The 20,554-nt window shown below is 27.6% G+C and overlaps 3 protein-coding genes across 3 annotated transcripts; 1 reads left to right on the forward strand and 2 right to left on the reverse strand.

The window, feature by feature from the left end:
• The first annotated feature begins 38 nt into the window (after window positions 1-38).
• On the forward strand, window positions 39-4,944 carry LOC132952974 (F-box/LRR-repeat protein 21). Its single transcript, XM_061025507.1, has 7 exons — window positions 39-275; window positions 344-582; window positions 2,889-3,126; window positions 3,244-3,458; window positions 3,615-3,878; window positions 3,972-4,136; window positions 4,195-4,944. Exons 1-7 carry the CDS (start codon window positions 179-181, stop codon window positions 4,480-4,482), a joined length of 1,506 nt encoding a protein of 501 aa, XP_060881490.1. The 5' UTR covers window positions 39-178; the 3' UTR covers window positions 4,483-4,944.
• LOC132952973 (peptide transporter family 1-like) lies at window positions 4,871-12,348 on the reverse strand. Its single transcript, XM_061025506.1, has 15 exons — window positions 11,917-12,348; window positions 11,758-11,830; window positions 11,535-11,676; window positions 9,978-10,070; window positions 9,221-9,495; window positions 8,595-8,677; window positions 7,845-8,018; window positions 7,327-7,578; window positions 6,316-6,558; window positions 6,129-6,223; window positions 5,804-5,926; window positions 5,600-5,699; window positions 5,400-5,528; window positions 5,177-5,284; window positions 4,871-5,102 (listed from the first exon to the last, which is right to left on the reverse strand). Exons 1-15 carry the CDS (start codon window positions 11,932-11,934, stop codon window positions 5,001-5,003), a joined length of 2,010 nt encoding a protein of 669 aa, XP_060881489.1. The 5' UTR covers window positions 11,935-12,348; the 3' UTR covers window positions 4,871-5,000.
• A 140-nt stretch (window positions 12,349-12,488) lies between these two features.
• On the reverse strand, window positions 12,489-20,206 carry LOC132952972 (peptide transporter family 1-like). The gene is made up of 15 exons (XM_061025505.1): window positions 19,952-20,206; window positions 19,792-19,864; window positions 19,572-19,713; window positions 18,283-18,375; window positions 17,510-17,784; window positions 17,198-17,280; window positions 16,867-17,040; window positions 16,254-16,505; window positions 14,107-14,349; window positions 13,929-14,026; window positions 13,518-13,649; window positions 13,341-13,440; window positions 13,128-13,256; window positions 12,891-12,998; window positions 12,489-12,832 (listed from the first exon to the last, which is right to left on the reverse strand). Exons 1-15 carry the CDS (start codon window positions 19,964-19,966, stop codon window positions 12,719-12,721), a joined length of 2,031 nt encoding a protein of 676 aa, XP_060881488.1. The 5' UTR covers window positions 19,967-20,206; the 3' UTR covers window positions 12,489-12,718.
• Between the last annotated feature and the right edge of the window lie 348 nt (window positions 20,207-20,554).

Below are 20,554 nucleotides of genomic sequence, written 5' to 3' on the forward strand. Positions count from 1 at the left end.
TTAGTTTGTCTGATAATAGTTGCTTGAACATAATAACGTAAATAGAATAATGATGATAAAGCAAAGACCGGAAAAAATTTAAGAGGTTTGTGTTAAATATAGACAATCTGTGCTATACACACATATGTAGAACATGTTGAACTAGTGCCAAAATGGTTTATTGGCCCCAATTGAGTGTATGTACACTTACCGGTGTTTAAAATGTATATACATTAACACATTGAATATGGACTTGCAAAATGAAGAAAATAATAAAACGCTCATTAAAAAACCAAGTTTGTATAAACTATAAATGTATAATATTGTATAAGTGTGTAAAAATTGGTTCTTGACTATTTTTTAGAAGTAAAATTACTGAAAACTGGAAGAACCACCGTCAAGTACAAAGGGGATTGGAATAATTTACCAGATTTGTTACTTGAAAATATTTTTTCGTTTCTGGACGTTGGAGCTAAACATAACGCTTCAAAAACATGCAGATTGTGGAATTCAGTTTTTAATTTACCATATTCATGGCATACGTTTGTTTTTGACGATACGACCCTCACTCGGAGAAAGTTTAACTATTATTCAGGATGGCAGGTAAGTGTATCTATTCAGTACATTAAGCTACTTATTATATGTATATCTGTAAGATATTATTTAAACTAAACAAGTCAATTAAATCTATATCATAGAGTAAATATATCATGTCTAAATATCTAGATAGTTATATTCCTTTAAACGGGAAACTTTTCAACATTTTTACATAATTACATTATTGTCACAATTTAAGACTATTATGATAACAAATACAAATAAATTTACAATATATTATACTTATAATAAGTAGTTAGTTCATATTTGTTAGAACATGAACATAGAATAATTGTGTTGGACTTTTTTAATTTTTAATTTATTGCTACAATCCAATCTAAAAACTTGGTCCTTCACTCCTTCCTGTGTTTGCTTTGTGTCTCTGATAGCGTTTCTTAATTATTAATTTACTTGAGAAGCATAAAATAAAAAATAGGACTGCTGTAGGTTTGACTTTTGAATATACTTTGTCATTGAGTAGGTCACTGTAATAACTATATTAAGTTTGAAATAAAATAAGAATCACTAAACAAAAATGATTCTGAGAAGAGGGGGTATGCATAGGTGCAACTAGGGTTAAGATTCTGGAGGGTTACAGCCTACTTAACAAAACTATTAATTTTAAATAACCCATAGGGGGCTGGCTTATATCTAAATCGTAGTCAGGGCAGCTATTCCCCTAGTTAATTGTTTTAAAATACATAAAATTGTATTATTATTTTTAACTCATAAATCAATACTGACATACTATAGAATGGTGTGAATAAGTTTGTGGTATAAACAAAGTTCTAAATTTCTTTTTTAATTAATGTACAATTAACAAATTATATTTAATTTTAAGAAGTAAGTTATGTTGATTTATTTTTTTTTTAATTTACATTTCCTTGTTCAGTATATTTCGTTTTTATGTCAAAACATATTTACTGTGAATTGTTTAAAATTAAAAATGTTATCTAACCTTACTTATTAGATAGGTAACTTATGTTCTTTTTTAAAAACGAAAAACTTCTATGAAATACATACTACATAGAAATTGGAAATACTGTATAAAGTATAAACACTATAGTCTATAATTTAGTTTTGGGTTGGTAAAAATAAAGTACGCTAGCATTTTATATAAAAAAATCTGTATTAACTTTTAACTTAACTGAGTTAACAAAAATCATTAATTTGCCCATCATTGGATATAAATAACTATTTTCAAAATGTCATAGAGGGAGTAAGTGTTGTGCAAATGGTTCAACCTTTACTCCACTGTGACGATACGATCAGAAAAAAAAATTATCAAAGAAACCATTATAGAAAATAATAATAGAATATTTCAAGTTTCTAGTTAATATTTTTTGATTTACCAACAGAAAAATAACTAAAATCATTATTTTTTATCAATATACCTTATAAGAAGTATCTGACTACCAATGTGTCTTCAATTTTTTTTAAATTATTTATTTCTATAAGAAAAACTTATGATAAAACACGTATTACATTTTCAGACTTTTTGACTGATAAAATAAACTTTGTGAAATAAAACGTATGATGTACTAACTACTTCAGATTTAATACACATCATTGTAAAATCAATACATTTCTCGGTCCTCTAAAGTTAAAATTAAATTATTTGTAATAATTTTATATAAATATGCTACGAGTTACGACCCAACGTATTAAAATATCCGCAAAAAAGTGTAAAATATGTACCTACAGCCGATGTACCGGGGCGATGGGTTTTGGTGGTTTGGTGCATGTATGGTTGCCTATCTTTAACGCCGTGCTATCTTAATGTTACGATTGAAGGATAATGAAAAACCATTTCGAACGAATTATATATTTACTACTTTCTATACTATTCATTATAGATTCATATGTTTACTAATAGCTTCTACATATTCATGTGCCAGTTTCTATGCAAGATGAAATAATAAAATTAGACGGTATTATTATCGATAGGTAGGTACAATATTTTCTAATAGCAACCATGCACTTTTAAAAAATCAAATACCTTCATAATTAAATGGACAATTTCGTTATATAGATGCAACGTTTTTTTTCGTACGTAATATAGGTTTGAGATAAATACCGAGTTAAATGTTCATCGATCCCATTAATTCATCCAAACAGAAAATACAATCAATAGATTTTCCGAAACAAAAACAAAGAAAGTACCGATTTAATCATACAAAAATCTCGTATATACATATAAATATTTTATTGAACGATACAAACGATTCTTATACTGTTAACTGTGCATATTATTCTTAAAGTATATACCTAAACCGTCGTTGCATTACATTTTTGTTGTTGTCATGATTCAGTACATGTTAGATCATCTACGGGTGCAATTGTGCCTTCAGTCCATTGGCCGTTACGTCAAAGTTCTGGTGTTCAAGCCGATTACCAATTTTTATAACCTATACGAGTTCATGAACATGATATCGTTCTATGCGGAACATGGCCAAGGAGTAGGATCGAGAATAAGCACATTACAGTACACATTCCCGTGCAACATGGCAACGTCACGTATCGACGAATCGGTTTTGTACGGCACAGGAGGTTTGTATTCGCTGTAAAGTGCCTATTTGTTGTTAAATATATCATTTTACTATTATTCAATACTATACCTATACCTACGTACAAGTTCACGTCTTGACGATATGTAGTTATATTTAGGTAAGCTCTTGGAAGCGTTAAAAAGATTGATGGGAAACTTGCCGGCACTTGTGAGATTGGAGCTGATCGATTTGATGCTGGACAACGAAGACGCGCAGACGTTATTGGACCAAGTGTGTTTCTACTGTTGCACCACGTTGAGAACCTTAGTGTTGGTGAATACTACTAAATACCAATGTCAGTTGCTCCACCCTGGAGCCTTTATTAATTTACAGGTACAAACAGGTTCGCAACACTCTTTAAAAGTCTTTAATTCAAATAATATAGCGATGTCTATAATAATACCTATTATTGCAGTTTTGAAGTCTACTAGATATCTATAGACTACGGACCAATGAATAACGAGATATCTAATTTTCGTTTGTTTATAGATATTAGTGATTAGTCCTCAGAACCTAGGTAGCGATTTGTTGTTAATGCTGAGTCAAATCAGACTCAGTCACTTGCACATACTCCAAAACCGTTACACGCCCATTGACATCGAACCCATGAACTCGTTCGACTGGAAACATTGTGTTAAGACAAACCCAACGTTAAAAGTACATCTCAGGGTGGAATCCATCCGAGAAAGACAGATTTTATGGCAACCTAGTTCACCAGTTTCAAGCATAATTTATAAATCACCAAACATGCGGGTTAGCAATACAAAATAATATATACACATATAGTGTATCGTGTGTAAATATACCATATACGTTAAAAAGCTTTATTTGAATTTATACATGTAGATGAGCACTGAAATTTTAAATAAAGCAATCGAATTGTACTCTGATCGATTGCTGACGTTTGGTTATCTGGAACTCCCGAAATTCTATCAACCATCGTCGTTCAAAGAGCGAATTGACACGACCTTGGTAAACCTAGTCCAGTTTTGTCCTAAGCTGGATACCTTGGTGAGTTTATTCTTTCGAGAAATATTTGTTCACAATCATAATTGTATTTTACTCGTAGATGATTAGAGAAAAAATATCTACGTGCACATTGTTATTGATTTCATACTATGGTCACTCGTTAAAGTTTTTACACGTCCGTCGCAATGCTGTTATCTTACGATGCGATTGGCCACGACAAAATGATTGGTCGGATGAGTTTTATCAATGGTTGAAAAAGTCCAGCACATCGTACGAAATAGTAGAAGAAGAAATTTCGTTATCTTTAGGATTGGACAAATGGTCTATGCTTAGTGATCAAGATTTTAAACGTATATCTCCACAACTTTATTCGTCGTTTTATAAGTAAATAAAATATACCTACCTAAACCTATACTAGGTACCTTTTGTTTGTCTTTATAAATTGTTATATTTTTTATAAAATAACAATTAATGAAAGTTGAAAAATATTGATGATTGTATAGTATATTAAATTTGTTAGTTATAATTATGTGAACCTATATGCACAAAAAAATTGTTTTATTAATTTGTAAAAAAAAAAAATATAGGTTCTTATAATATTATACAATATTGTTTTATTTCTCACCTGTCATGAGAAATTTAAGATTTTATTAGATATATCAAACTTATTCATGCCTATAAATCTACCTTGTAATTTGTATACACTATACCTATTAGCTATACCTACCTAGTAAAATATGTCAATATGTATTGAAACCTATGTACAATAAATTCGATATACTCGTACTAATTATGATGACAAACATGTTTATTTATATTATAGTTTAATAGGTATTTACATATATTTAATGGCAAAACTACGTCTTTCCTTAAGTACATTTAAAATCTTCTGTTTATTCTTTAGGTTCATTGGGTGTTTATACATCTATACTTGTATTTGGTGCTCATTACCATAAAAAGTATCATATCCAAAACCATTAAAACTGCATAAAATAAGAACTCATGACCCTAAAAAAAATGTAGAAAACAAATAACAATACATTCACTGCTTATCAGTTATCACTTATATAGTAATATCATACTTGATTTTCAAATAGTCCCATTCTCGAGATAAGAACTATAAGTAAATTTCCAAACGCTGTTGTACACAAATTGGCTGCTGAAAGAAATGATTTCATACTCAATGGAGCCTAAAAATTGATTATATAAATATATAATTAAATAATAATACTAATACCAGTATCAGCATTCAGCTGTTTATTGATAAATTATTTAACTAATTATTTATTTAATTAATTATGTTACTTGGGTGAATGAGAATTCCAATAATGTAACCACAAACATTACTTCAGCTACTGTAATTAAAATCGCTTGAGGAACTTGCCACAGAATATGGATATATTTACCTTTTTCTAAAGTGATCAACTTGGCATTCTAAAATTGCAAATAATACAATTTATAACAACAATTTTTATATTATATTTTCGTTTAAATTAGTTACATACCGTGTGGTTAAAGTTATGATAAAGTAATAGATCATTAATACTAAAAGGGAGAAAATCAACATTTTGCAAAATATGTTCATTATCCAAATATACGTCATAACTAAAATAAGTATAAATGTCAGTTAAAAATGAATTCAATAGTTAAGCGTAGGTATATCGTATACAGGAACTCAATATAAGTATAATTAAGTAGGTAATACTTACGTTCCGACAGGTAATTCATAATTTTGATCTTGGTTCGTTGAAAGTTTGAAACTTATTTCTGACAATTTATTATTAGTATTCCTTAATGCAATGTTTTGGTCGGAGAAATTATTATGCAAAATCCTTGTAAATTTTAATAATAATATTATATTATTTACTATCACAATAATTATATATTTATATATCTATGCTGATTAAAATTAATATGCTCTAATAAACTATATGCGTAATATGTATTCCAATATGCTAATAGGTAGGTACATAATGTATTAAAAGTTATTAAATGTTTGATGGTTTACGTTTTACCCATGTCTTAGATATTTACCTAAGATTTGAATTTCCGTTCTTTAATTTCTTCAATTCGTTCAAATATTTTAATTCAATATCAACATTATTCGACGTCAACAAATATGACGAAACCTTAAATTAAATAAGTATACATTTGTCATTTTTACAATTAACTAATGGCTAAACGCCGGTTGATAAAATCATAATAATAATTCTATTCTAACCCTTCCTTTGTCGATGAAAACATGTTGTTTCAAATTACTCATTTTTAATTTGCACGTAGGATGTAAGTCTATGGATAAGACATCGGTTTCGTTAAATACAGTTGAACTATAATTAATATGAAGTACATCTAATTTGTCAGTACTGAAGTTTCCAACCAAAGATCCGGATATGGCTGCATTGCAATCAAAATTATTGTATATTCTTAATTGGCCTTCATTTGATGGTACTGCAAAGGTTTGCCCCTGAAAACATTCGTTTTAAAATTTGAGTAACGAATGTGACACCTATTTCCCGAGCAAAATTACGTGTATTCGTTTTGACGTCAAAATGTAAACTAAAAATAATCTATACAACGGCTATTTCCTAATTGAAATGAAAATAAAATTCACAGATGATTTTTTTTATATGATATATATATGTTATATACATAATGTAGGTAAACCGCATACAATACTATAATAATTAATATTATTACCGTGGTAGACCACATATTTTTTCGGCTTGGACATAGTTTAACACATTTTTAATAAATTATTATTATTGTAAGTACCTATGAATATATTAAATAAATATTTAAAAATTAGATCTACGAATCAGTTCTTTTTAAATTAACAATTCAACACTGCTGGGTTAAAATATAAAATAATGCACATATACATATTTAGTAATCCTAAAACTATTGTCATAAAATCTCTAAGAGGTCTCTGTATCTATTTAGCGATTTTTATTAAAATTAGTCTGAATTTCAATAGATATAGTTTGATTTAGATGAATGCGATCCGTTTTTGTATTTTGCTAATGTTAACCATTTCAAGGAAATTTAAAAACCATGGCTATTTTGAAAGTAACAAATAATTTAAGAGATCATTGGATATAATTTTGGTCAGCTCAAACAGAAGTGCTTCAAGATTTCAATTTTCTGTAATAATTTTGTCATATTTTGCTATTTATTACAATTTTTATTGTATTGCCAAAATGTACATAATGTAATATTATTATTAAGTACTTACAGTTATCGTGTATTGGACAACTGCAGCACAGACAAATGACAGTGCGGCAAACATTCCACCAAGACTGATTTTTCGTAATGCTGTATTTATACCAATTTTATACAAAAGGGGATAGACGATAGCATTAAAAAGTGGTATAAATATTAAAACGAACAGTGGGTTGATTAAATGTATTTGATCAGGCTTTATAATCCAATTTAAAAAATCGATCTTGCCGTTCATTAGCGTTCCTTGCAAAATCCAACGAGATCCCTAAAACGTCAATTAATTTAACAAGTATACATTTAATTAGTTTTTTTTTACATTTGTATTCAGAAGAAGTCATAAGCTAAACATAATTTTAAAAGCTGCGAATCATTGATGTCACGTAAGAAATAGTCGTGAAAATGTAATTTAATGATTTATGTGGATTCGTTAATTTGATATAAAACATTGAAATAAATAGTTTGGTGCCTACTATTATATAATATATGGGTACAAGTACAAAAAACACAATAAATACAATAACAAAAACTTACTTGTTGATCAAAAAGTGCGAAAAACATTGGGACTGGAATAAACAAATACATAATGGCTAATGCTGACCTCAGTTCAGATATTTGCTGTGCATTGTACTTATCATTTGCATATTTCAACCAATCTTTCCTTTTCGCTTCATTTGAAGTAGTGGTTATTTTGTTTTTCAATGCATGCTTTTATGGAATACAAAGGTATAATACAATAATATAGATAATGTTCATCATATTCTGTATCTATATCATTTATACTGCAGGTATGTATATATTTGACACGTTATATTATAACCATATAATTATAAGCGCAACTAGTTGGTGTCTTGGAGGAGGGACCTGTTTTACTGTAAATTATTAAGCTGATTTTGTACTAACAAATCTAAATAATAATTGAAAGTATGGACCTTATTCCTTAAGTAAATATACTTAAAAATTCCAATAATCAGAAATTAATAAATACATTGTTAAAGGAAAAAAAGGGGTGTGCAATGTGCAGGCTTGCCGCCTGATTTAATATTATAAAACTATATTTATTACATTGCAAATATATCAACTTAGTAGAGGTCACAGATTAGTAAAGAGAAAATATAAGAACTACTCCTACCCCCCCCCCCCCCATCCCAAAAAAAAAAACAACAAATTGATGCTAGTTGCGCCTATATAGCTATACTTATACAGGTATAAAATATAAATATAAAACAATGAATACTTAGTGTAGGTATGTATTTTTTAAAGCTATTAATTTAATACTCTTACAAATATGCATCCAATTGAAGTAGTAATGATACTGGACGTTGGTTTAATAATCTTATACAGGTTCTTGGCACTTACAAAGAATACTCAAACATTCATAAAAAAATAAAATAGAATATAAATATTTTATATAGTGTTAAAACACAATATTGTTTATAAGGTATTAAAGTAAATAAATACAATAACAAAAATATGCAAAACAATACCTCATAATTAGTGGGTAGCTATGTAGGTATATACTATTGTAGTTATTATAGGTATGTACCTACTAGGTATTTCGTAGGTCGTAGGTACCAAGATAGCAAGGTTATAGGTATAACTATACTATTTTAACGAAATGTTATTGTAATAGTGTTGCTAAGAAATAGCAAACGTGTACTATACAAGTATACAACCTAGTTAACTACCTTTATAACCTTTTAATTTGTTGTAGCCTCATCCTTGTAGGTTGGAGGTATATGCACTTATGCAATTGGTTAAAGTAATATAATTTCGTTAATTTATAGGCAGAATATTATTATGTATTAAATATTATATAACTGATTACATTTTAATAAACAATATAGTTATTAGCTCTCTAGTCATTCCTCAGGATATCGACGAGTTATGATTTATGGTAAATATCTTACCTATAGACATCACCATAAGGATAGCAGGAACCCCAAACGCTAATGGAAAACATGAATCTTTGCCAAAACACTGAACTGATTTCCTCAGCTCCGGTGTAATGGCCGACGATAACAACGACCCTAAATTGATTGCAAAGTAAAATATTGAAAAGAACATTTGCAGACGATCTTCTTGATCTGGTAGAACAAATTGGTCACCGCCAAAAGCAGAGACGCATGGTTTTATACCACCGGCTCCGATTGATGTTAACAATAAACCAATTATTGTAAATGATCTGCAGAGTTGTATAATACAATTTTTTAGTGAAATTGAAATAATTTTTTAGTTTAGTAAAAATACGATTACAGTATAATATTGCATAAATACAAAAATCGAAAAGAAAAATAATTGAATAGGTAATTCGGTCTTGGCGATCAATAGCGATCGGATGCAAATTAAAAGATAAGAACATAAGCCGGATCGTTGTATTTTAAAAATTAAAACTTAAGTCTACCGACAACTGCAACCGCATTGGTTAATCGCCAAGCCCAAAAGTCCAACAAATGTGATCAAAGTAAAAATCAATAAATAATTCACTACCTAATTAAAAAAAGGCATTCAAGTCATTACCAAATTGAAGTGTTTAATTTATTAAGTAGAAAAAAAACAAATTATTCTAATTACCGTACATTCTATTTGATAAAAATAACAATCACCATTCGGCCCGAACAAGATACTTATTTAATGTAAACATTTAATCATGATATATGAAATTACCTCTGAAATTGTAAACTGACTGAAGTGACAAGAGATGCAATAGCCACTAAGATATTTCCAATTGCGTGTACAATAGACAAGATGAAGATAGTTCTGGAAATGTAAGCATAATAGAAATATATGTATCTATAAATAATATATATATTATTTGAGAAAGATATCTTATAATATAACAAGTGACAAAATAAAATAAAATATAAAATATATTATAAATATAGGTATTATTATGAACATTGTTAAGTTTTGAACGCCAATCACCGAATATTAAATAACGAATAGAACAAGGTTTTCATACATCATCTTGAGACTTAATATACTTATGCAAGCACCAATTTAAAATGCGAATTTTGTAAGATGTTTTCATAGCGCACACTTACATGTTGGTACGAAGGTACCTACCGTGAAAATTGCAAGCCTCAAGTTATCTTTATTATTTGGGCTCTACGTTGATCAAGTAGTGAGTCGGTCAGGACACGTTCGATTATATTACATCGTAGCCATCCCGCCCGGCGTTACCCGTGAGACACGCTTGTGATTATGCGAGAAGTATATTTTTAGGTAGGCCTCGGTGGATTGCAGACCCCGCGAGGTCATTCACTAGGTCATTCACGAGATCATTCATTATGAATGTTTTATTAATACGTTGTTTATGATGTGCATGGTGTGTAGCCGTGTAGGTTCCCTGGAACGGGAACGGTCGAAAAATTACCGTAGGAATTCCATTTTTATTAAGCTATATGGTTTTGACCAAATATAATGCACAGATCTAAAATTATATTCAATCATAACCAAAAGCAACCTTATATACAATAAACAAAAATATATTATTATTTAGTTGGTATTTTTCCTGGACGCAGATGGCCCCACTGTTGTATTTTCGCCATCCAGATATCCTTCTTTTCCGGTGGATTTTCCTCAATTTTTCTTTCATACAAACCTTATCCCGATAATAACGAACACAACAAAGAAAAAATCAAAAAAATAGGTCCAGTCGTTTTTGAGTTATGGGGTGCCTAAGGGAAATATAGGGATTCATTTTTATATAATATTTAGATTATTTTAATATTTATTTATTATTTTAATACGCTGTGCATCAAATATAAATCCAGTTTACAACGTAGGTATACGTTGGAAAATATACCGGTAAAATATTATGTGAGGTTAGGTGAGATGTAAACACGAAAAGCTTATCGTACACTTATTATGTTTGAAACCTCTTAAGAATAATTTATGGAGGCAAGTTAGATGATTTTTGATATTAATTTTATGATAACTGATTGATATGGCATGAGTGTGGGTAATATGTTAACAGGACGTCAGGACCTATAAAAAATTATATATTATCGTATAGTATTTATGGTGTCATATATGCACTGTTGCAAAATGTGTTTACTGATATGGTCCATGTGGGGTGGGTGGTATAATAAATTGCGTTTAGTTCGCAACATTTTCGGGACTTAAGCGGCACGGTGTAAAACTATAAAAATGTTACGATACAAGTTTAAAAATTATGTATATACTTACAAATAATAAATAAATCGCTTTATTATTACCCACCTATATTTTCCCCAGTATGAATCTGCGATGATGGCTCCAAACAATGGTGATATGTATGAAAATACCATAAACATATGAAATATAATAGTGGAAGTATCATGGTCGTATTTTTGAATAATTGTAAAAAATAAAACCAAAGTAGCTAGAAACGTATGAATATTTAAAAATTAAACCTACGTTTTAATATTTATATGAAAGATATTATATTAGTGTAAATAATTACTTTTGAGTCCATAATAACTAAACCGTTCACACAGTTCGTTTCCAAATATATACCATACTGCTTTTGGATAACACTACGGATTTATTAAACAATTTGGGTGACATGTGTGTCAACAAATATATAAATATAAATAATAAATGTAATAATAAGGGTACTCACATTATTTTTGTTTTGCATTCTCTATAAAACTTTATTAAATAAATTTAAAGAAATTGTAATATTCAATTAATAAATTATGACAACAACGTGATGAAAACAAAATAAATGTTTTCATAAACCATTTTACATATTTTTCAAAGTATTATTTAATTAAAAATTTGGTGAAATTTAACGGTGTTTATACCTATTCCACGGACCAAACAGCTGTACAGAGCGAACAAGTATAATGGCTGTGAAGTACCTACCTATTTTAAGTTTACACAATCACATTATAATTGCTATTAAACCATTATTTTTATTTTATTACATAGTACCTACCTAACAAGTATTATAGCAGATATAGATAGTAGATAGGTAGACCTATTAACTTTTATATCATGAATAAACTATATGATTTATTTAAGCTTATTTATGATTAAACCTATTCTTTATTAATCACTTTCTATTGAATACCTATAATACTTATTTAATTTATTGTGGTTGAATAATTTGCAAATTTCCTATAGGTATATCTATGGGTATATGGATGTATCATCGGATTTTAAATAAAAACAAATAAACAAAGTTGAAAGTTACAGTATCTTATGATAATAAATCAATATATTAATATAATAATATGTGTATTGTATACATGAATGTGTAATTATAATATAAATAACAAATAACAATTAATATAAAATATTGTGAGCAATTTAAAATGTGAAATCCTTTTAAGATTTCGATGAGTTACCTTAAATTTCGATCTTTGATGTTGCTGCAGCTAAATATTGTAAATATATTTAAATATTTAAAATACTATCGCTCATTCTTTAGATTGATTATCTGTTACAGATTTATATTTATACTTGGCACTCATCAACATAAATATTATGACGCCTAAAACTACTAATATTACGTAAAATATGTATTCATGAACCTATAAACAATAAAACATTTAGATTAGATTGACCAACGTCTTTCGACTAGCATCTTACTTGATTCTCAAACAATCTCATCTTAGATATAATAACGATAAGTAAATTGCCAACTGCTTGAGTACATAAATTGGCTGCAGATATAAAAGACTTCATACTTAATGGAGCCTAAAAGTTGATACGATATAATATGAGCTTTTTTATCTAATTAAAAAAATATTGTAATAACACTAATATAGAAATACGTTTATTAAATGTATTTAATTGCTTTCACTATTTTATTTATATTTATTTTACTTGGGTGAACGTAAACTCCAATAATGTAACGATGATCATTACTTCAGCTACTGTAATTAAAAGCGTTTGAGGAACTTGCCATAGAATATGTATATATTTTCCATTTTCTAAAGTAATTAACTTGGCGTTCTAAAATTTAAAATTACAAGATTTAAAACCGTCAACTGAACAATGTTTAAGTATATAATATTATAATGCTATTAAATTAGTTACCGTAAGGTTAAAACGTTGGTGAAATATTAACTCATTAACACTAGCCGGTAGTAAATCTATCTTTTTCAAAATGTGTTCATTGTCTAGGTATATATCATAACTAAAATATAAGGTAAGAAATTTCGATTAGAAATAATTTAATATAATTATACTGTATACCATACAAACCACACTTACGTTCCAACAGGTATTTCATGGTTTGTATTTTTGTTTAATAGCACTGCTTGAAAATTATTAATATCAGATAATTTATTATCTGTATTCCTTAATGTAATGCTTTTTCCGGACAAATTATCACTGTAGGAAATCCTATTAAAATGAACGATGTATTATTAATATAATATTATGTGAGATCTTATAAATGTATGATATTCTAATTTAATGATTAATTTCAATACTCTGGAATCATCAGATATCAATACTCGTAAATGCACATAATTGTGTACATAAATGAACAATTCAATATTTATTTACATTTTTTGTTTAGTTATTACTTATTACTTTTTTGTTAGTTAATACCTTACCTACCATTGATTTTATAATATTATACTGTACTTATATCCTATATCTTAAAATCAATAGTCTAACCTGAGATTTGAATTTCCACTCCTTAATTTCCTCAATTCGCTTAAATTGTTTAATTCAATATCATTATTGTTTTTAGATGTTAATAAATACGATGAAACCTTAAATAAAAAATATATATTTTTTTATATCTGTTTGTTAAATAGGTTGATTATATCAAAAGAATCATAATAACTCTAACCCTTCCTTGGACTATAAAAACACGTTGTTTCAAAGTACCCGTTTTTAATTGACACTTAGGATTTACGTCCATAGATAGAACATCAGTTTCATTAAATACAGCTGAACTATAATTAATATGAAGTGCATCTAATGGTTCAATACTGAAGTTTCCAACCAAAGAACCGGACATGGCTACACGGCAATCAAAATTATTGTATATTCTTAATTGACCTTCATTTGACGGCAGTAATAAGGGATGACCCTGTAAAATCAAAAATGCCATTGTAAATATCAATAAATTTATATTAATTATGTTTCTCTGATTTATTTCTCGATAACACAACATTTTTGCATGTTGCAAGGAAATTGATACTTTTTTTAAACTATTTGTGTGTATATTTAATGTAAGATTTATACTGCATTTTCTTGGGGTTAATTTTTTATACGTGCTTATGACTTTACGAGATACGAGACAATTTGTTTCCTTAGAAAGATGTAGTTAGAAATTTAGAAAGTATATGAAATATGGATATGTAATTATAATTATTCAGTATTCATTAAACGGAGATTTTAATATGTCGACAAACAGAGTAAAACAAATTTAACATATCGAATATTGAATGAATTATTTTGCAATTTATAATTTTTTAAGATTTTTATGGGCATTTAAGTGAATAAATATTGCGATACACGTGTTCCCATTGACATTTCACTTGCCACCATATACTCTTATCTATAATTTAAATGCCTGTTTATAATACTATTGCTTCAATATATTTGGTAGTAATACCTTCGTCAAATTATGATCATATAAATAATCTACTTCAGATTATGAATTTGAATAAAGGTTGTAGTCAAAATAATTTTGAAATTATTACATATACAAAAATAGATACATGTTGTGAATTATCTTACAAAATTAGATGTTTACATTTTCATTAATTGTGAAAATAAAACGTTCATGATTAATTATATTATATATTTGGATTTGGTCTAAGGGAAGAATCATGGTTTTCAGATATGTCGAGTTTGAGTCAGTCCTGTAAGTATCGGTACTAGGTATAGTAGGTTACAATGTAATTTTTATGAGAGCCTGACACCTTCTAATTGAATATGTAGACAGTAACATAATAGAAGAAAAATTATTTTTATTTATAATTATGATCCTTTTCTAAAATGTATACTTATAAGTTTAAAAAGAATGATTATGAATTATTATAAATAATGTGTTAGACTAAATGAATAACTAGGTAGTCTAAATAAAAATAAAAATATTTATTATTAAAGCCATTAAGATATTATAAGCCTGTTTTAATGATCGATCAATAATATTTATGTTAGGTAAACATATGATAATCTACCTACTTGTCATGAAGATTTCGTGCACAGTTACAACAGAGTAGTAAATGTTACAATTTATATTATACTTAGGTACTTAATAATCTAGTATTATATAATAATATAATCTAATATAATCTATCATTTACAAGTCACTAGCATATCATGCTTAAAAAAAATGCTTGGTGTAAATATAAGAATATTTACGAATGTTTATCGATGTTTTTTATTTAACCTTTTTTATAGTTTGAAAAATATTTGGTACCAATACGTAAAATGAGTTCATGATTTTTTCATAATATTTATTTAACGACTGTAGCGAAGCAAATACAGATGCAAATGCATTATAATAAAGTCAATAGTATAGAGATGCATTATTCATAAAATATACTTAATAGTTTTAGAAATTAAAATACTTAATATTGTAAAATTATCGTTTACCGGTTTACGCACCTATTAATATAATATATTATTAAGTATTTAGTGTTTACTAAACACTAGTTTACAGCGTCCGGGATATTAAAGATATTAAAAAATGTGCTTTTAGCAGTTATAGTAACTTTAAACTTCCTATAAAGATTTATATTACCTGGCCAATATATTGCTTTAAATAATGTACATGACTTAAAAGTATAAAACAATAGATAAATACTAATTACTAAAGAAACAATTAAACTGCCATGGAAGATAGAACTATAGAAGTATGGAACACGAATCATTTTAGATGAGATGTTTTGAGAAGGAGACTTTAAGATTCATATTATATTGTTTAAAATATATTCATACGCAGATTTTATAATAATTATTAATGAGTAATTAGGTACTTACAGTAATAATATACTGCACGACAGCAGAACATACAAACGACGATGCAGCAAATATTCCACCTAGAGTGACTTTTTTTAAAGGTGTATTTATACCAATCTTATACAAAATTGGATAGACTACACCATTAAAGAGTGGTATGAATATCAAAACAAACAACGGATTAATTAAATGTATTTGATCAGGCTTGATGGACCAGTTCAAAAATTCTATCTTGCCGTTCATGAGAGTTCCTTGTAATGTCCAACGAGACCCCTTAAAATATAAATTATTTGAATTATTGCAAATATATATTATATCTATATTATTATGATTTTTTTTTTTACATTTGTATTTTGTATCCAAAAAAAGACATAAAATGAAACATAATTTATAGGTGGTTATTGATGCCATAATAGTCGTGAAAAACGTAATTAAAATATTAAATAATTTATCTTCAGATACAGGGATGTTTTTATTGTTTCGATTCATTAATCCAATACAAAATGAATAATTTACTAATAATAATAATAATAGAATTATATAGGTACGGTCGATACCGAAAAGTCGGGCGGATACGTATGGAGACTTTATCGATTTAATTTTTTTAACTAACATATTTTATGAAGTAACTTACTTGTTGATCAAAAAGTGTATAAAACAACGGGATTGGAATTAACAAATACATAACGTCCAACGCTGATCTCAATTCTGATATTTTATGTGTATTGTACTTATCATCTGCATATTCTAACCAATCATTTCTTTTCGTTTCATTTGATGAAGCAGTTATTTTTTTTTTCAACGCATACTTTTATGAAAAACGATAATAATATAATATTCAATATTTTTTGTAAATCTATATAGATATACATAATTTATATAATTAGCATGATGGTATTATAACTTATCATAGGTATAAATCAAACTAAATATATGATTGGTAAAAGCTATTTTAATGCCCTTACAAACATGCATCCAATTGAAGTTGTGATGATACTGGACACGGGTTTCTTGATCTTATACAGGTTTTTCCCACTTACAAAGAATACTTTAGATTCATAAAAAAAAAATAAATATTAATATACCATGATTACTAATACCTATCATAACTAATATTTTTTTTTATTGTTAATTAAGCCATATATATTATTAATTTATAAGCAGAATTAATATGAATGGTACATCATAGAATTAATATTTTTTTAATAAACAATATGTAGATATTCCAGTAGTTCCTCAAGCTTTCAACGAATTATGAAGTCTACTAAATGTTATACCTATTGAAATCAACATAAGAATAGCAGGAACCCCAAATGCTAATGGAAAACATGAATCTTTTCCAAAACACTGAACTGATTTCCTCAGTTCTGGTGTAATGAACGTCGATAACAATGACCCCGCATTAATAGTAAAGTAAAATACAGAAAAGAACTTTCGCAGATGATCCTCTTGATCTGGTACTACAAACTGGTCACCACCAAAAGAAGAGACGCACGGTTTTATACCACCTGCTCCAATTGATGTTAACAGTAGACCAATTATCGTAAATAATCTGTAAAGAGATAAAAATGCAATTTTGATATCTGCACAGCCCATAATAATATAGATACAAGCTTATTCTAATAAAATCAGAGATTTTTCTGCAGCATACTTAATACATTTACTAAAGTTTCAAAGTTTTGAAACAACTTTTAATGGTCATAAAAAATTCATCTGAACCATTCAACCAATTATTTTAATAGTAATTAATATATAGATTTTAATTTTAGTACCTATATCGTTATAAACTTAATTATTGTATAAGCAATATGCATATTCTATTTAAAAAAATATATATTATAGTATACTAGAATATTTGTCTATAATTGACATAAAATTATGCAAAATATATCACAATGCCGCAGTAAAACTAAAATATAATGAACTATAAATATATAATTAATATATAAATCTATTAATATAATTTTTCAAGACTAAACAAAAATTATATTTATTCCAACATCAGTTATCAAGTCGAGTCAGTATTTATAATTTACATGTTTTACCATACCTTTGAAAATTTAAACTTATCGAAGTGACAAATGATGCAACAGCCACCAAGATATTTCCTATTGCATGTACAATAGACAAGATAAAGATGGTTCTGTAAAATTAAACATAGGTATTATTCATTGACAAAATACATTTATAATAATATGAAATTTAAAAAAATAAGTAAAATGCAAATACGATATTGAAAAAATTGAATATTAATTAGTTACTACTTATTATTTATTAGGTAATATAAAAGTAGTCGACTAAATGAAGTATTTAATCAAATTACCAATGAAGGATAGTTTATTGCTAATTATTTGCATGTTAGAAATAACATGTTGTATTATTTTTTTGTATAATATACATATTTAATGTATTTAATAATGTAAAATTGTATTGCATGAAATTGTTTTTAAACCCCATGCTATGACGTAGATAACTTTTGAATGTAAATTTAATACTGAATTCAATAATTCTTGGGAGTTGATACGGGTACTGACCTGTTTCACCGACGCCACTAACATCGTACCATCAGAATTGTAACTATAAACAAATGTTGATATTTTTAGAGTGTGTGGTTTGAGGAAGTTCGTACTACAATTTCAAGTTTTTTGACCCAGAAACAAAAATGTTATCAACACATTCAAAAAAAAGTTGAAGATTTAAAATAGCTCAAAAGATATTGCTAAAATATTTTGAAAATTAAATAATGTACAGAAATAGGTAATAAAAAATTTGTTATGGTAGTTTCAAGGCTCTGTGGTTATATATTATACTTTGAGTATTACAACAAATAAATCAATTTTGTCAGTGTTGCCGAAATTTCATCTCATTCGATATTATTTTTTGTTAGTTTTTACCGATTATTAAGGAAAGTTTTGGAATTTTCCTATTCTTAACCATGATAAAAACAAGATTGAATTATAAACAACCTTCTCGAAGTGGAAGATTGAAGCATATAATCATTTTCATATACAATTGGACGACTGTCATATGTAAAAAAGCACACATATACATTGTACAATTAATATACATTCTTCGCTCTGTACACAATTTAAATTAACTACTTAAAGTTAACTACAACATTTAATTATATAATATTGATTTCAAGTCGTGGCGTCTTTTGAGCAATTTCAAGGAGGGCGAATTCTTCTTTTGTCTGCGGCCTAAGTCACTATAAGCAGTAAGCCCATGAGGACCCTTAAACATGTTTTTGGAATTGATAACACACCCATTATGATAATATATACATGATATTTACTTGGCTAATATTTTAGAGGCTATTGTTCTGTTAATTTCACTTACTTATATTTCCCCCAATACGAATCTGCGATGATGGCACCAAACAATGGTGATAAGTATGCACAGACTAAAAACATATGAAATATAATCGTGGAAGTATCATGGTCATATTCTTGTATTGTTGTGAAAAATAAAACCAATACAGCTAAAAACAATTATTAATAATGCATAACTAATAAGTGTTATTAAAGATATATTATATTTATATAGTTATACAAAATACCTTTAAGTCCAAAATAACTAAATCTTTCGCAAAACTCATTTCCGATTATATACCAAACTGATTTCGGATACTTCTATTTAAAAATAAAATAGGTAGGTATAGGTTCAAAGTTTAAAAAAAATTGAACTTTAAAATCGTGAACAACAATAATGTAACTCACTAATATTGTTGTCATACCAAACTGTTGTAGGCAAATTAAATTATAAAATAATGAAGTTATTTAAATAAAAATAAAAATTAATGATAACTTAATTTTTGCAACAAATATTTAGGAAAAAAACCATTTGCTTATCTCAATTTTCAATTTTATAAACTTTACTTTGGGTTTACTTAAAATATAGACGACGTAGGACAAATTTCTATGAACCGACCAACTGACTATTTAGATTACGAGTCGACAGCCACGCATGTAAATATAGCGGCAGTGGCGTCATAGTTGTTATAAAGTCATACGTTTTTATTTTATTATTCGAATAATGTTAGGCGTCCAAAAAGTATTCTCGTTGGTCTATAAATATGAGCCAAAAGTCTATGATTAATTATTACAAAACTGAGCTAGCAGTAATTTCTCAGTATTTTTTGAGAGTATTGTGAACGCAGCAATTAATAGTGTAAATAAAGAAAAAAATGTGAATAAATGTAAACAACAGCGTTTCTAATACGTATTACTCAGTCGTTTATTAAAATATGCAATCATTTGTCACGGTTAATAATAAATACTATACTAAAAAGTAATAGTATCTACTACCTATACACCGTCGTC

Source organism: Metopolophium dirhodum, chromosome 9, assembly GCF_019925205.1.
Source record: "Metopolophium dirhodum isolate CAU chromosome 9, ASM1992520v1, whole genome shotgun sequence".
NCBI lineage: Eukaryota > Metazoa > Arthropoda > Insecta > Hemiptera > Aphididae > Metopolophium > Metopolophium dirhodum.

Bases quoted from the DNA above. Each gene is read 5' to 3' on its own strand.
- LOC132952974 (XM_061025507.1), top strand. From the start codon at position 179: ATGTACACTTACCGGTGTTTAAAATGTATATACATTAACACATTGAAT. The intron at 3,879-3,971 runs GTTAGCAATACA...TTATACATGTAG, and splicing joins ATAAATCACCAAACATGCGG to ATGAGCACTGAAATTTTAAA. The intron at 4,137-4,194 runs GTGAGTTTATTC...TTTTACTCGTAG, and splicing joins GTCCTAAGCTGGATACCTTG to ATGATTAGAGAAAAAATATC.
- LOC132952973 (XM_061025506.1), bottom strand. The intron at 6,224-6,315 runs GTTAGAATAGAA...ATTTAATTTAAG, and splicing joins TTTTCATCGACAAAGGAAGG to GTTTCGTCATATTTGTTGAC. The intron at 5,285-5,399 runs GTAACATAATTA...ATCAATTTTTAG, and splicing joins TGGAATTCTCATTCACCCAA to GCTCCATTGAGTATGAAATC.
- LOC132952972 (XM_061025505.1), bottom strand. The intron at 17,785-18,282 runs GTATGGTAAAAC...ATCTCTTTACAG, and splicing joins ATAAGTTTAAATTTTCAAAG to ATTATTTACGATAATTGGTC. The intron at 17,041-17,197 runs GTAAGGGCATTA...TTTTCATAAAAG, and splicing joins CTTCAATTGGATGCATGTTT to TATGCGTTGAAAAAAAAAAT.